Source organism: Linepithema humile, chromosome 7 (assembly GCF_040581485.1).
Source record: "Linepithema humile isolate Giens D197 chromosome 7, Lhum_UNIL_v1.0, whole genome shotgun sequence".
Lineage (NCBI taxonomy): Eukaryota > Metazoa > Arthropoda > Insecta > Hymenoptera > Formicidae > Linepithema > Linepithema humile.
Window position 1 is genome coordinate 10972770 of NC_090134.1, and position 15522 is coordinate 10988291.

General features: G+C 33.8%; 1 protein-coding gene across 12 annotated transcripts in view; it reads left to right on the plus strand.

The window, feature by feature from the left end:
• The window catches only part of LOC105674217 (RYamide receptor-like), a 59832-nt gene that overhangs the window by 9359 nt on the left and 34951 nt on the right, over nt 1-15522 (plus strand). For all 12 annotated transcript variants that reach the window (XR_010891341.1, XM_067359827.1, XM_012370395.2 and 9 more), the window contains 6 exons: nt 519-661; nt 3308-3480; nt 5822-6035; nt 6872-6975; nt 8460-8583; nt 12860-13026. Coding sequence is in view for 11 of the 12 variants with exons in the window: in XM_067359827.1 (XP_067215928.1) it covers nt 519-661; nt 3308-3480; nt 5822-6035; nt 6872-6975; nt 8460-8583; nt 12860-13026 (925 nt within the window). In the remaining variant the exon portion in view is untranslated. The remainder of the gene's footprint in view (nt 1-518; nt 662-3307; nt 3481-5821; nt 6036-6871; nt 6976-8459; nt 8584-12859; nt 13027-15522) is intronic.

Consider the following 15522-nt stretch of genomic DNA (forward strand, 5'->3'; position numbering starts at 1 on the left):
AAGAGCGATAATACGATATTTGTTAAAAAATAAATCTAAACAAAAGCAGATAAATCGTTTTAAATTATTACATTTAATGGATAATAAAATAGATTATATCGCGCGATAATCTATTTTATTGTCCATTAATAAACACTTCTGTGTGTATTTACAAAAAAAGGAATGGAAAAACAAAGTTTATTTTTCTAGTAATGTAATAGCTTGTAGAGAAATTCTATCGCTGATTTATTGGTACCGCGTATCGTTGGCTGCCAGCCAAACGCTGTTATGTATCAGCAAAAAAAACAACAATATTGATTTTATTAAATTGAAAGATAAGATTTATATAAATATAATTCATACTTAATAACAAATTATTATATATGATACGCAATATTATTAAAATAAAACTGAAAATATTAATAAAAAATATAATCCAGATTTCCAGAATCCTTGATACATATGAATTTTAAAAGGTGCAAGTATGTCGCAAATCTTTTTTATCCATGTAAAAATAAAGAAAACAATTTTTTTTACAGTGTCACGAACTATTTTGTGGTGAATCTCTCCGTCGCTGATTTATTGGTTACTATGATATGCATGCCAGTGGCTATCAGCCACGCAATATCGATGGCTTGGAAATACAGTGAATTCATGTGCAAACTCGCTTCTTATCTACAGGGTAAGTATTGCATTTTCATGGTCGGAAAATCTTTAAAAGTCAATCTCCACTCTCATTCGGCTTGGGTGCGCTTTAAATCTCTCACAGTGTCATCGCTCCCTGTTGCATTTTGTTCCATTTTATTGTATATAAAATATGTATTGCATTTTAACAGTCTGTCTTCTTTTTTCTGACTCTTTTATTACTTTTCGTACTTGTACATATATTTTTGCCCGCATATTAAAATTTTTTAAAAAATATTTTATATGGAGGTGTAAATATGAAGCATACTTTTCTGTAATACATTATTTTACTATGTAATAAAAAAAATGTCGAATTGATCAAAATTTCATACATTTTATCGTTGATTCAATCGTTATCATGATTACCGCTACGGATATTTATCAGACAATTGGCGTATCTACGCAAGCAACTCGATTATGCATCGTTCTACAGCAGTAATGAGTTCTTGTTTTGCAGAATGTTCAATTTTAATACTGTTAACATTTTCAGCATCTAGAATAAAAAAAGCTCCCATTATATTTTTATCTAAAAAGTATCGCTATCTTATCCTTGTACTCTGGCAAAGCGCAAACAAGTTATGTATGCTTGCGATTTTTTGAAACATTGCTTGTATTTTTCTCCGCCTTAAAATATTGGTCAACATTTGCTTTTAATATAAACTAAACTTTCCCTTTTTTAAGAAAAGTGTAACAATTCCTGCTGCAATCATATAACAGCGAGATATTGCGAATATATGAGCCCCTTATTTCCCAAGTGGTGTAAGTCCAAAATTGAAGATTTTACACTAGAAATGTGTTCTAAGGATTGTCTGCATCTAATAAACAAGTGGTGTAAGTCTAACTTTATAAATAAGCCGCTGGGAGCAGTACAAAGTTGACGGAGTAAACGATAACAGATAGGTAGCCCAAACGTAAAATATTGATTTCCCAACAATTTGGGAAATTGGACTTACACCACTTGGAAAATAAGGGCTCATATTTCTCTTACGTCATCTATGGATAGAACGTCAACGCATTTACATTCATATGTAATTTCAGATATCACAAATGTACCAACTTCTTTGACAGTTTTATTTTTATTTTAGCGCATACAATTCAATTCACGTTCACGCGTTTTAGCTCGGCGTGTGCATTATTATTATTTTAACTAGACAAGCTACTTTTCTTTATGCACACACAGACACATACATACATTTGCAAAAAAGAGAACTGAATAGTAAGTGAAAGAAATTAGGAAGCACTCCAAAAAAGCAACATTATTAATACACTAAACTTACGGAGATTATAATTCAAAGAAATATGTATTATACACAAAAAAATCACTGTGCAGTATTATGTAAAGTATTAACATAATTGCTTAAACTCGATGTTGCTATTTTGACTTATTTTTACAATGTGTATGCAGACTGAAATAGTTACAATTTATTTCGGTAATTGAAATAATTATCCACTTCAATAATTTCTTATTTAGGTATTTTTATGTACGAAAAAATCTGCAATACTAATAATGGAAAGATCGCAAATTTGGAATTATCTACTTTTTGAATTTGTAATTGCAAAGCGCACGCACAAAAAAAATAAAATTAATAAATATGCCAATCTGAAGCTTTATTTAGCACGTACTTATTTTTTCTGTATGTTACCTTCGTACAGTGATTTTAAAGCGCACGGTTCATCTACGAACTTCTTAAGGCATCCGTGCTTTTTTCTCCTTCTGTTTCCCTCCCAAATCCTCTCCGCCATCCTCCCCCCCCCCCCCTCTCACTCACTAACACATTCTTATTCTCCTTCTTCCACCCTCCTTCCCTTCTTTCCTCTACTTCTTACTTTCTCCCCCTCCCTCTCCTTCTTTGTCTTTTCCTCTCTTTCTCCCAAATTATTTTCATTATACATGTATAATATCGTATGAGAGAATATTTGATAGAATTCTGCAAGAGGAGATAATTAGAATCTCGAATAATTTTTTTAACAAAATCGTAAAATAATGTAATATATGCTCAGCTTCTTCACAGCAAGCTCTTTAAAATATGTTATTGAAAATTATAGTATATATAAATGTCCGCGTTATGAACGGACAAAGGTTAAAGACACACAATGTTTTTAATAATTTACATATAAAACATCACACCATTATTTTATTACTTGTTACATGTAACGAAATCACGCGTGAAATAGTTTGCAATTTTTAACAAGCAAACATACGGCGGAAATAATATACGATGCTGTTTCTCTATATTTCTCGTGGCACACTCGTTGCGTCAAATATTTCATAAATATTTTATGATATACATTGATAAATCGTGAAGTTCTAATTTAAAATATATAACATTACGATAGCGTAAAAAATGTATTAAGATAAAATACAACGGATTAAAGTATTAGTGGATTATAACTTTTGTTGTAAAAAGAAAAGCAATCAAAATTGCGAGCTCTGAGAAGAGACCTTAAATAAAATTAAATCAAATTGAGGAGTGTATGTATCGATCTCTTTTAACGATAATTGACAATAACTGGCTATGATACTTTGCTTTGCGCACTCGCAAAATTGGATCAAGAAGCATGGGCGTGACCGATCGAAGAAATGCGACATAAGAGATCGGTGGTATTCGAAATTTCCTGACCAAATAATTAGCCGTGTTTACAGGCGTTGCCGTTGCTGCCTCAGTGTTCACCATCACGGCTATGAGCATCGACAGATATCTGGCAATAAGGAGCCCGATAACGTTTCGCCGTATATTCAACCGCAAGAGCACCCTGCTCGTTATTCTCGTTCTTTGGTTGGTAGCCCTGGCTATCTTTGCGCCCGTCTTTGCAGCGGTAAGTAAATCTCGATTATGAATTGCTATTGAGCCTGTATGTACGTTAATTGAACATATAGACACAAAGAGAATCTAGAGTATTCTATGAGCCCATGTGTTTCGCACACACGTAACATCTCTTGAAAATAAAATGAGGATCGAATTTCTATGCATATTGTATTTTCCATTCACTATTTGTGGAATTATAAAAATGTAATAAAACGGGTGGATTTTTTAATAAAAATATGAGGTGTCTTTTGAAAGAATAGATTTATGAATTCAGAATTGGGAATTATGGATTCAGAAGAATTATCGCAACTACTAAATCTATTCGCAAAGAACAGAGATAAATGATATGATGTAAATTGGAATGTATATTCTCTGATTCCTTCGGGAGAGATGAGATTTCACGTGCGATTTTACCAATCGCATCACTGGAATGTATTTATCCAGCTATGTGCTGTAAATCTTTAATCAGTAAAGGAAACATATTTATCTATCATGTGTATATTCAATACATTTGCGATGTAGCCATTCAATTTTGCATGTTGTGCATAGCAATGTTTGTGCTTTACAGCGGAGCGCGCGTGAATGTTGGTGTACGATACTTTTTCACCCGCTTGTTTGTCATAAACAAAACTTGAGGAAACGTTCGGCGTGCAACGATGCGAGAAATCGTAAGATTGCGAGGATGCTCGCGAGAGTCGAATAGTAAGTATCGCGTGGGTTATGCAAATAACGGATTATACCAAATGCACCGGCCCGCATGAACTTGGCAAATATAGCTTAGATTAAACTAATTCAACCAAGCGAGGAAAGTGCGCACGCTGCAAAATGGATAGAAAGCCGTCGATGGCGCAGCATACTGGAATCGACGTCGCGGTTCGACGACGGCGTGGAACAAGTTGAACCACCGTGAAACAGCCGATCCGCATTAGTATCGCCCTTTTGCACAAAGCTGCGCCCGTGCTTGCATTTGCGTTTCCCGTTTTTCCAGAACAATCATTTCGTCGTTATATACCCGCAGGCCCGCGATGCATTGTACTCTATTTGACTGACGAGCGCTTCAACGTAAAGAGGATGTAACGTAAGACAAATTAAGCTGCCTCTCTCTCGACAGTCTTCTTCTCCGCTGAAATTCTTTGCGATCCTTCAAGTCTGTTACCTTCCAAACGAAGAAACGAAGAAAGTATCTTGAATGGCAATATTTGATACATGGAAATATTGGGGACACACTCGGATCTTTTTGGAGACTTGTTAATCTCATATTTGAAAAATTTTATAATGGCAAATCTTCTTTTATTTTTGCGTATTGTATACAATTATATATAAAAATATTTTGTTGTGGTATAATTCTTTAAGATTAATTTATGCTAGGCATTTCTTCTTTAATTCATTCATAAACTTGTAGTCACTGCGCAATACGAAATAAGGGAAATAACAGGAAAACAAATAGGACAACTAGGAGCCACGTAACACGTGTCTCAGGTACGCGTAAGTGAAGGCTTAACAGGATGTTATCTATGAGTGGATCGATAATTGAAGATTGACTAAAAAGCGCCAAGTGCTATTCGTTTGAAATCCATAAAACGGTGAAAAATTATCACTTTACAAATAGAATACGATAAACGTTCACGCTCTTATTTTGTTTGTATTCGTTTAAAGATTTTATTGAATAAAACGCTTAATTAATTAATATTACACAGCTTTAATATAATCGAATGAGTTTGCTATGCAATGTAACGACATTTAATCTAAATATAAAACATAATTTATATGGCCAATGTAATATATTAACTGCTTCAATCATCAAGTTTAATCACTATTTTTATCAAAAAATAAAATAAAGTACAGAGACAATATTGAAATAATAACAGTGCTTTTTTTTTAAATCGATAATACAAAGAAATGTTAGTAATAATAATAATTAAAGAATAATAGCATTATATTTGCGATTGTCAAACGGAATCTCATAACTGCTGCAAAACTGATGTCGAACTTGAAAAAAACAGTGTGAGCAAATGAGCATTTACGAATCCATTAGTCAAATTAATTACATGCCCATCACAGGATTAATCGATAAAGCCTATCAATCAATCAATTCCGTGATCTATTTAATCGTCAATATCGAGACAATAAAAATTAATCGCCTAAATGCGAAAAATGCACCCACGAAAAGTAATTGCACAAGATTTCGTAATGGATTATCAAAGTTCCTGTCCGATATGTCAGAAACATATTTTGCTGGAGCAAAGCTTTGTGCCAGAAAATGAAACGCAGTGTCAGAACAATGTTACGTCCACTCCACTGACGTGTGCGGTCGTGTGCTGTTATGAGCTTCATAACCGCCCTTCCCGCAGATGACTGTCCACAGTCCGACCGTGGGTCTCAACATAACTTTTGACGGATCCTGGACGGACGAAGGAGATGGAACTCAGGACGATTATCCACACGATATTCCGCGTCGTCAGCTGCCGCCGGACGTCTATATTTGTTCGGAGGATTTCGAGCCGCTAGGCATCAGCGCGGGCCTCTTCGGCTCTGTGTGTTTTGTCCTTGTTTACGCTATTCCGGGTAAGTTTGTACAATAATAATTAATAAACGAATCATCATTTTGCGGCTTCGCGAAATGACACGAGACGAAGAATTTTTATATGCGAAGGGCGAAACGGAGGAGAGTATTTATATATAACTTTGATAGTCTCGTATTACAATTAATCAAACATGGTCATTTTATTACTGTCGCACCATCAATATCGATTACCAACAATTATTCGTCAACAGTAGTACTTGTTTGCGATATTAACTAATTGTGACGATTATACGTCACTAACAATTACACGTTCATATTTAATAAAAATTTATTATTTGTTATATAAAATTGTCTGACGATCATGTGTGTCGCGATTTTAAACTAGCATACACAAAGGTTTTTAAACCTTTTCTGCACACGTCACCTTTTTAGAGGAATCTTTTTATATTTGAAATTACTTTCAAAATATTCACTCGTTATCTTTTACAAATTTGAATATTTAATTACTCTATTTAGTATCTAAAAATATATATTTCTTGATTATAAGGGGATATTATAAAAACAAATCTCTATTGATTTAAGAAAAGCGAAGGGAAAGCGAGACTGCGCACGTAACCTGATATTATAATAATTTTCATCGTTAATTATGTTTAATTACACTTAATTTTATTATTGTTTGAATAGTTAGAGGAACATTTGATTTCTTACTACAAGAACAAATTATAGTCTTGATTACAAGTTATAACTATTAACGTGTTAATTGTATTAATTTACTCTCCTGCGTCAGCGTATGACATAAATACGCATTTTGTAAGATCGATTCCTTCGTTTTTCTCTTCTTCGATTATATTATTTTAGTATGTTTCGGATGATTCAGGTCTTCTCGTAATATTGGCCTACTCGATGATGGGCCGCACCCTTTGCTCCAGGAAGCCACCATTTGATTGCGAAAGCACCGAGGGAAGCGCCAGCTCGCAGCAGGTTTGATAAAATTACTTTTAACATAACGACGCTCGATAATCATCTTTTTAACTTGATATTGGTTAACTTGATATTGGTTAACATGACGTGTCCACTGATCACTGATTAAAGCTATTAATATTCTTCACAATATATTTTTGCTGAATATTTCATTTATTAAAAACGACAGAGTATTCATGCACGCGACATATTTATCGTGACGAACTAGTTTTATTTTGTTGGCAAAAATCCGCTTGTATTTATTTGTGACTTTTTACGCGCAATATGTCAATTGCACGGTACATGTTTGTAATCACTCGCGTAGAATGAATGTAAAATCGCTACGCGTTTACCAAGTGGCGATACCTGTGAAACGCGAATGCAAATCATCTGCCGTAAGTCAATTTCGCATAGCCAATTATGAAAGTTCGCAAAGATATGTCCGTGAATTCAATTGAAGCATGCTGAGCCAGATGTTTTATGATAGAATCCCGCTTTGGTTTGTTAAAACCCGTCCAATCGCGAGCTCGTTGTCGATAATTGCAATTCGATGGCAGCAATTTGCCATTCGTATTATTTCCTCAACTATCACTATTCGTGTTCGTTCATTCAAAGGTGTAAAATGAGAGGTGTAACCTATTTCGACTTTCATTAAAATCAAGTCTTGTTTCACGTTTTATTAAAATCTGCGTAAACGTTGTCCATGAAAAATTCTTTAAAGTCAAATTGACAAATTGTGTATCTTTTACAAATTATGCAATCACGCTTACTTAAAACGCTTTCTTTCACTTAGTTGCTAACTGATTTGTCAACAAAAAACATAATGCAAAAAAGATGAAAACAATTTGATCTGTAATCTACAATTTGTTTCGTTAATCTACAATTTGTTTCGTTATGAATCACAACTAATGAGGAGGAAGAAAGAGTGAAAAATTAATCCTTTGCTCCCGATTCTCCGATGGGAATTTCTTTCTGCACGCTGCAATACTGTCTGTGTCAAGATGCAATAAATTAGTTATGAATAAACTACAAACCAACTCCACGAACTTGGCGGAATTGTGTTGTACAATTCCTCTCCGAGTAACGCCGCGCAATTTCTATAACAGAATCTTATCAAAGAATACACGTTGCTCAGCGATCTTCTGTCGTATAAATAACTCTTAATGACATAATTTTGATGTACAGAACGTATATTATTTTTTGTAAAATTATTCTGACCTAACAACATGGTAGCACTCGCTTTTCAAAGCGCATTTTGATGAACTCTCATGTTGCGACCAATCGTCGGTTCGTCCTTGAAAAAATAAAAAAAAAACGTTACCTGCTCGGCCGACAAAACTCGAATGCGAAAATCGATCAAACCATGCGATCCCTCTTAGTCCCTCTCGTTTCGTGTCCTGCGCGGTACTTTGAAACCTATCTATGCTAATCCCAACAGAATCCATTAGACGTACGATTAATTCCAATCTAAATTCAACAGACATGCTGATACCTTCTGTTCGCAGAGCTACAGATTGGTACGTGAGAGAAAACGAGTCGCCTGGATGCTGTTACTTCTTGCTGTACTTTTCGCCTTATGCTGGCTGCCCTACAACGTGCTTAGATTGTTGATCGATATCGGCGCTGTCGGTGAGTGCAATATCTTGCAAAAATTTCTATTTTTTAAGGCAGCGTCTCGTAGCTAAAATATTTACGTCAATCGTCTACTCGAAATATTTCCCAGTTCCAACTACACGTACAGTTTTTACATGGTTTCTATTACAAAAGTTCGATGCATTTTATGAATTTGTACTTTCTCTCTTTCCACGAATTTGTATTTTGTAGCGTTAAAATATTTACATGCGTTTGAAATATATTTGCACATTTCCGACTGTACGTGCGATTTGTGTATCGTCCATTAATCAATCGTCCATCTTCCCTACGCAAACCTCCATTCTGCCCAATTTATTATAGAAAAACACCTTATTGTTTTTTTACGTTTAACAGATGCGTGTTTTTATGAATATTAAATTGATTGCACATACGTAAAGAGAATTTTTCTATTGAAACGGAAGAAGATAAAGCTTTCTGCAATTTAGTCACTAGCAATTTTACTGAATAAACGAATCCATATAAGCAAATATACCGTCTTGGCAGTGGCGAATGTAGTAGAAGATTTATCGCTTGATAAAATCTTTGAAATTGCTTAAGCCGTGAAGCCTCCAAATACGACGATGTCGATAACTTACTGCGTCTATAGGTTAAATACGCGAAACCTAAATAATACCGCTAGGAAATTAGGAAATAACCATACATGATTTAATTCTCGCGTTGAAAATGAGTATAATGTAATTATGCATTTTTATGCTCAGTACAATATATTTAAGAAGAAGTATAAAAATGATTGATAATAAATAATCTTGCAATAATAAACTTACATTCATTACTGCGAGGAAAAAAGTATCGGATAATGTATTTCAAATTGTAGTGGAATTACATTATGTAAATGCGAAGTCTGATAACAGCATTTTTGTAGTCTTTGGAAGTTAAAAAGAGAACTATCGAAATCTACTTATACGGTTTAATTGAAATTGAAAAACACTACCGAGGCATGAAATATGTATCTCTCAGTTCGTCGAGTTTATTTTATATTTTATCGCGAGTAACGGCACTGCAAATGATACTTTGAAGTAAGCACTTCACTTTCATCGCATGCTATCTACTTTATGCCTTTATGCAAATACCCTTATGAAAATCAAAATATCTACATGCTTTCTCTCGATATGTTACGACGCATGTAAAAAAGATTCGTCCGGTCTTTTACGATGCTTTAACATTCCTTCGTTCTGTTTATTACACAGTCGCGCTTTCCCATCAGCATTTATTCTCTCTATAATTAAAAAAAAACCGTGTTAATTTTCTATGTGCATATCTATGTTTCATTAACAATAAGATTCTAGAAATTACTAATTAAATGCATCAACATGGGAAAAAAATTTTATATCAAAAATTATTATAATGTGGCGGTAACTACGGACCATCAAAAAATTATAAGTTTAAATGCTATAACCATTATTTTAAAAACAATAAAGTAACGCAATTTTTACACTTTCTCAGAGTAAAAATTTTTATGTTATAAAATAAAAACTTGCTGGGTAAAAGTTAGTATTGCAAAAAAAAGTAAAAAATATCGTAAATTTTTATTGTATACCAAGTAAAAATTAACTCTTCCCACTTTAGAATATGATTTGAGCGGTTTCACAAAAATTACTTTATCTATGTGATAAAAAGTAGTGCTGCCATAATAAAAGTTACGTTGAAATCATGTAAACATTTTAAATTCTCAACTCATTGTTAAGGATTTGAGGTGAAGGAGAAAGTGATAGACGTTGCAAGAATTAACCAAAATGCGCAAATTTTATCGAGCATAAATAACAATTGAACACTGCAGCCGAAGCCAGAAGTGTATGTATTGTACATACAGGGTGTCCGGTAATTGCTAAATCACCTCTCGGGTGTAGGCAGAGCGGTTTAAACCGAATAGAAAAGTCCTCTATCATTTTGCGATTTTTGCAATAATTAATGAGGAATTAATTAAAAAATATCGGTTAATTCGCGCGAGTTTAAGAGCGCGGCGAGAAGAGACCCATGGCGATACAGCCCACTGTTATTTGGTTACTAGGCGCGTGATGAAGCGTTGGGAGGAACGCTCTACAAATGACAACGGCAACATACGAGCGGTGCGTAACGCTAGATTCTTGCGTCTTAGCGACTACGTAACAGTGGTCTGTCTCTTCTCGCCGCGCGCTTAGACTCGCGCAAATTAGCCGATCTTCTTTAATTAATTTCTTATTAATTATTGCGAAAATCGCAAAACGGTAGAGGACTTTTCTACTCGGTTTAACCCGCTCTACCTGCACCCGAGAGATGATTCAGCAATTACCGGACACACTGTATATTATTTGGTTTAGATTATTTTACATTGTATAATATTTTTTTCTATTATTGTGAATATACTTATTGTACTTATCATTTTGTACCTATCATTAACAAATTTTTATTAGATTAAGTAAAAAATTGTATATTATTTATTTTGTCAGTTAAATAATAAATAAAATATTACTAATTATAAATAAAATTAATAAAAAGAAAAAGAAAATCCGGAGAAAAAGTAATAAAAGAAAAAATGGGTGGACTTCCGAAAAGCTATCACCTTTGATTTGGCTGATATTCAGCTTAAATACTTATTTTATCTAATAAATAATATTCCCAAATGGATTTTTGGCGCAAATTTCCCCTCCGCCCCCAGCCCCCCTCAAAGGTAAAACTGTTTTTGGTAATTATTTCAGAAAGTATTCACTGTACGGAAAAAGTTGTTAAATAAAAAATGAAGCCCATAAAAAACTCTACAAATAAGGTTCTATACATATTTTACCTAACTCCAATATTTTAATCGTTACTATCAAAAAACTCGTAAAAGCCCCCGTAGAAGGGGTGATACCCACTGCATCCATGCATACACTTTACAACGCGAAGCAAGGTTCCACATGGGTTTACGACTTTCTACGCAAAGCGAGATTCAATCCAGACCCTATGTGTATAGTTTTTTGATAATGGAGCTCCTGCAGAGGGGCGGAACACACTGCCTCCACGCATACACTTTCCACGCGAAACGAGGTACCACATGGGTTTACGAATTTCTACGCAAAGCGAGATTCAATCCAAATCCTATGTGTATAGTTTTTTTATGGTGGAGCCTCCCGCAGGGGGACGAAACACACTGCCTCCAGATTTTTGATAATAACGGCTAAAATATTGGAGTTATGTAAAATATGTATAGGACCTTATTTGTAGAGCATTTTATGAGCTTCATTTTCTGTTTAACAACTTTTTTCCATACAATAAACACTTTCTGAAATAATTAACAAAAACAGTTTTATCTTTGAGGAAGGCTAGGGGCGGAAGGGGCATTTGCGTCAAAAATTCATTTGGGAATATTATTTACTAGATAAAATAAGTATTTAGGCTGAAAATTAGCCAAATCGGAGGTGATAGCTTTTCGGAAGTTTATCCAAATTTTACTACATGCTGTACTATAATTTATGCTATAAAGTCATGATGGTCCATCGATAATACAAAAAATGTAATAGTAAATAATAAAATGTGATTTAAGATTGTATTACAAATTAATATAAAATTTTCTCCGTACAGAAAGCAGATTAATTACTCATTTGCTAATAATTAGCTGAATGAAAAGAAAGAATGAAAAGAAGAGGTAACAATGTATGCAAATACTTTCCATTACGAATTCTCTCAAAATACATTTAGCGGCGAAAATTCTCTTGCGTAAACTCTTCTCTTTCTATTTCTTGCGAGACGAATATATGATCCTTTGACATATCGAAGGGGCATTTGCGTCAAAAATTCATTTGGGAATATTATTTACTAGATAAAATAAGTATTTAGGCTGAAAATTAGCCAAATCGGAGGTGATAGCTTTTCGGAAGTTTATCCAAATTTTACTACATGCTGTACTATAATTTATGCTATAAAGTCATGATGGTCCATCGATAATACAAAAAATGTAATAGTAAATAATAAAATGTGATTTAAGATTGTATTACAAATTAATATAAAATTTTCTCCGTACAGAAAGCAGATTAATTACTCATTTGCTAATAATTAGCTGAATGAAAAGAAAGAATAAAAAGAAGAGGTAACAATGTATGCAAATACTTTCCATTACGAATTCTCTCAAAATACATTTAGCGGCGAAAATTCTCTTGCGTAAACTCTTCTCTTTCTATTTCTTGCGAGACGAATATATGATCCTTTGACATATCGAAAACATACGGCATTAATTAATTTTTCGTCCGCTTCATGGAGCGAGATGTAACAAAAAGATATCATGGGGTATTGTTCGCAGAAGTAACGCTAATAAAGGATGCGCTCAGGTACTGTCTGCTTCTGGGACACGCAAACAGCGCCTTGAATCCCGTGGTCTACTGTTTCATGACGCGCAATTTTCGTCGCAGCGTCTCGGAGATCCTGCGCAGTTCCTACAGTCTGACACGTCGCAATCCTCGTCATGAAGTAAGTACTACTCGTATAATCGCGCATGTGCGCGTGCGCGTGCGGGTGCATATTACATTCGCCCGTATATGCATGATGTTAAAAGGTATTTCAATAAGGTGGCATAAAAAAGCTCTTTGCTCTGTGGCATCTAAGATATACCTATAAATATGCGGAGTCTACCGAGACGCCCTACCTGCGAGGAAAACTGTGGCAGTAAGCCGGTCCCGTGGGAATGTCAAGTATACTTTGTACAGTCCTCCGTCCTTCTGACTCGCCACTTATAATATTGATTGATCATCTAATGCAAACGCGCGTGGTTCAAGCTGACGCACGCCTATATGAAGTGACGTTAGACTATGAGATTGTTTAATTCTTTTGGGATGGGAGTTTTCCAGCAAAGTAACTTATACAAGATCTTGTTTTTTAAAGGTTTTCAGAATCATTGAATTCGATTGTGGCCTTAGAATTCTCAAATTCAAAATGGCGGATTGAATATGGCGGACCAAATTTCAAAAATTTAGTCCAACTATCGCAAAATTTAGTTTTAGGATTTTTTTGGAATCAAGTGTCACTTTCAAATTTAAAACTTTTAAAGTTGTATTGAGTAACTAAAAATCTCCTAAAATCAAGTTCCAAAATAATTCTATTACTTTTTTCAAATTTGGTCCACCATATTAGATCTGCCATTTTAAATTGCAAAATTCTGAAGTTCTATTCAAATTCAGTAATCTTAAAAATTTCTTCAAAACTGAGTTTCAAAATAATCTAATTATTATTTTTAATGGCGGTCCGCCATATTGGATGCGTCATTTTAAATTTTGTATTTTTGACCTCAGATTCGAATAAAGCATCAATAAATGACATTACCCCTACAGACCAAGTTTTGTGAAAGTGAGCGAGCAGTTACAAATATAAAAGAGGTTGATCTTTATAAAAAACATTCCGGAAAGAATTGAGAAGAAAGAAGATACATATATCAAGAGTCACAAATATCAAGCATAAAGCTTACAGGACTGCTTTTCTAAACACTATTCCAAGAAAGAAAATAATTAAAATAAATGTAATGTTTTGCAAATTCCTGAAATTGGAAAATTAATTTTACCAACTGTCGCATTTTACGTTTCGAGTTTTATATGCATTTCAATATCACTGCATACTATATAGATTGTTAAACATTTTTATCTGTATTTGAAACGAATTATGATGTTTACAAGTTAGGAGAGGGATAATGGGTTCGATTTTCAATAATATATCTCTGACAGTAACAGTGAAATTGCTATTCTCGCTGGTTACAAGTGCCACTTGTCATTTCAAAAACACTTATCGTTGAAATAAAATTTATTCCTAAACACTAATTCATAACGTTTTACATTTATATTTTCTGTTATATTTATATGTTATTATCAATACACTCTAAAAAAGATCAATCTGTTTACTATGTTACAATCCGGCTAGTTATTAGCGGTTTCTTTAATATATTCTGAGAAGGAAAGAGCGAAAGCTTGTTCTTTGTTATCGCTTAGATATCGATAAGGTTACGCAGATTTTTCTGAACGAATTTTTGTATTCCTGAGGAAACATCTCTTTCACATATCCTTTGATTAGATTTTTCATTGACTTTTCATCCCGCATGAGTGTCAAACAATTCTTTACAGCTTTTACGGCTATGAGGTCGAAACTCGTCGAGCTTATGTCTTCCTGTCTTTTAGTCACCTTTGCCATCCTATCAATTAATTATGCAACTGGTAGAAATGTTTAAGGAGAGCGATCAATATTGCAAATGTAAGCGCAATAAAAAAAAAAGTCAAATTTCAAGATTTTTATTTGAATGTTAAACAGTTGAAATATGAATAATAGTAAAATGAGTATAGTAAAAAAAAATATATATATACACTCAAAAAAATATTTCGCTGATGTAGTTAGATTTCTAGATATCGCAACAAGAATGTATCGCTATTTTTCGTATCTGTGAAAACATTGTTTGTCACATATAGAATTTATAGCAGTAATGTTCTAGCAATAGCTTCTGAAAAATTTAGGTACCATTGCTAAATGTTATTCATTGCATGATCTAACACGTGATTGATCTTATATAGATAGGCGCTTTAGAGAAACTTTCTTTTTAAAGTTCACAAACAATACAGATATATATTCTGTTTCTGTCATCTAAACTGATTAAGTAATTACATATGCAATATCACAACAGTTGCTAATTTTGAGTGTATATATATATATATATATATATAATCATTTTTTTTCTGTAATAAGAGTATGACAATCATATTCGAGTTCTAAAGTTTTGCAGGAGTGTCTGATTTACATGTAATATGACGTAATTAACAAGTATAAAATCGAATGTGTGCGAAGTGCTAATTAATGTATGTTTGGTGCCCGCTGGCGCAATAACGATTGTTTAGTTATAACTGAATATCGAACTTGCGCCAACTACTTCATTACAAGTTTCTCATTCCGAATAGGGGCAAGTCTTCCTTGTTGCACTTCAAGTATGTTCCA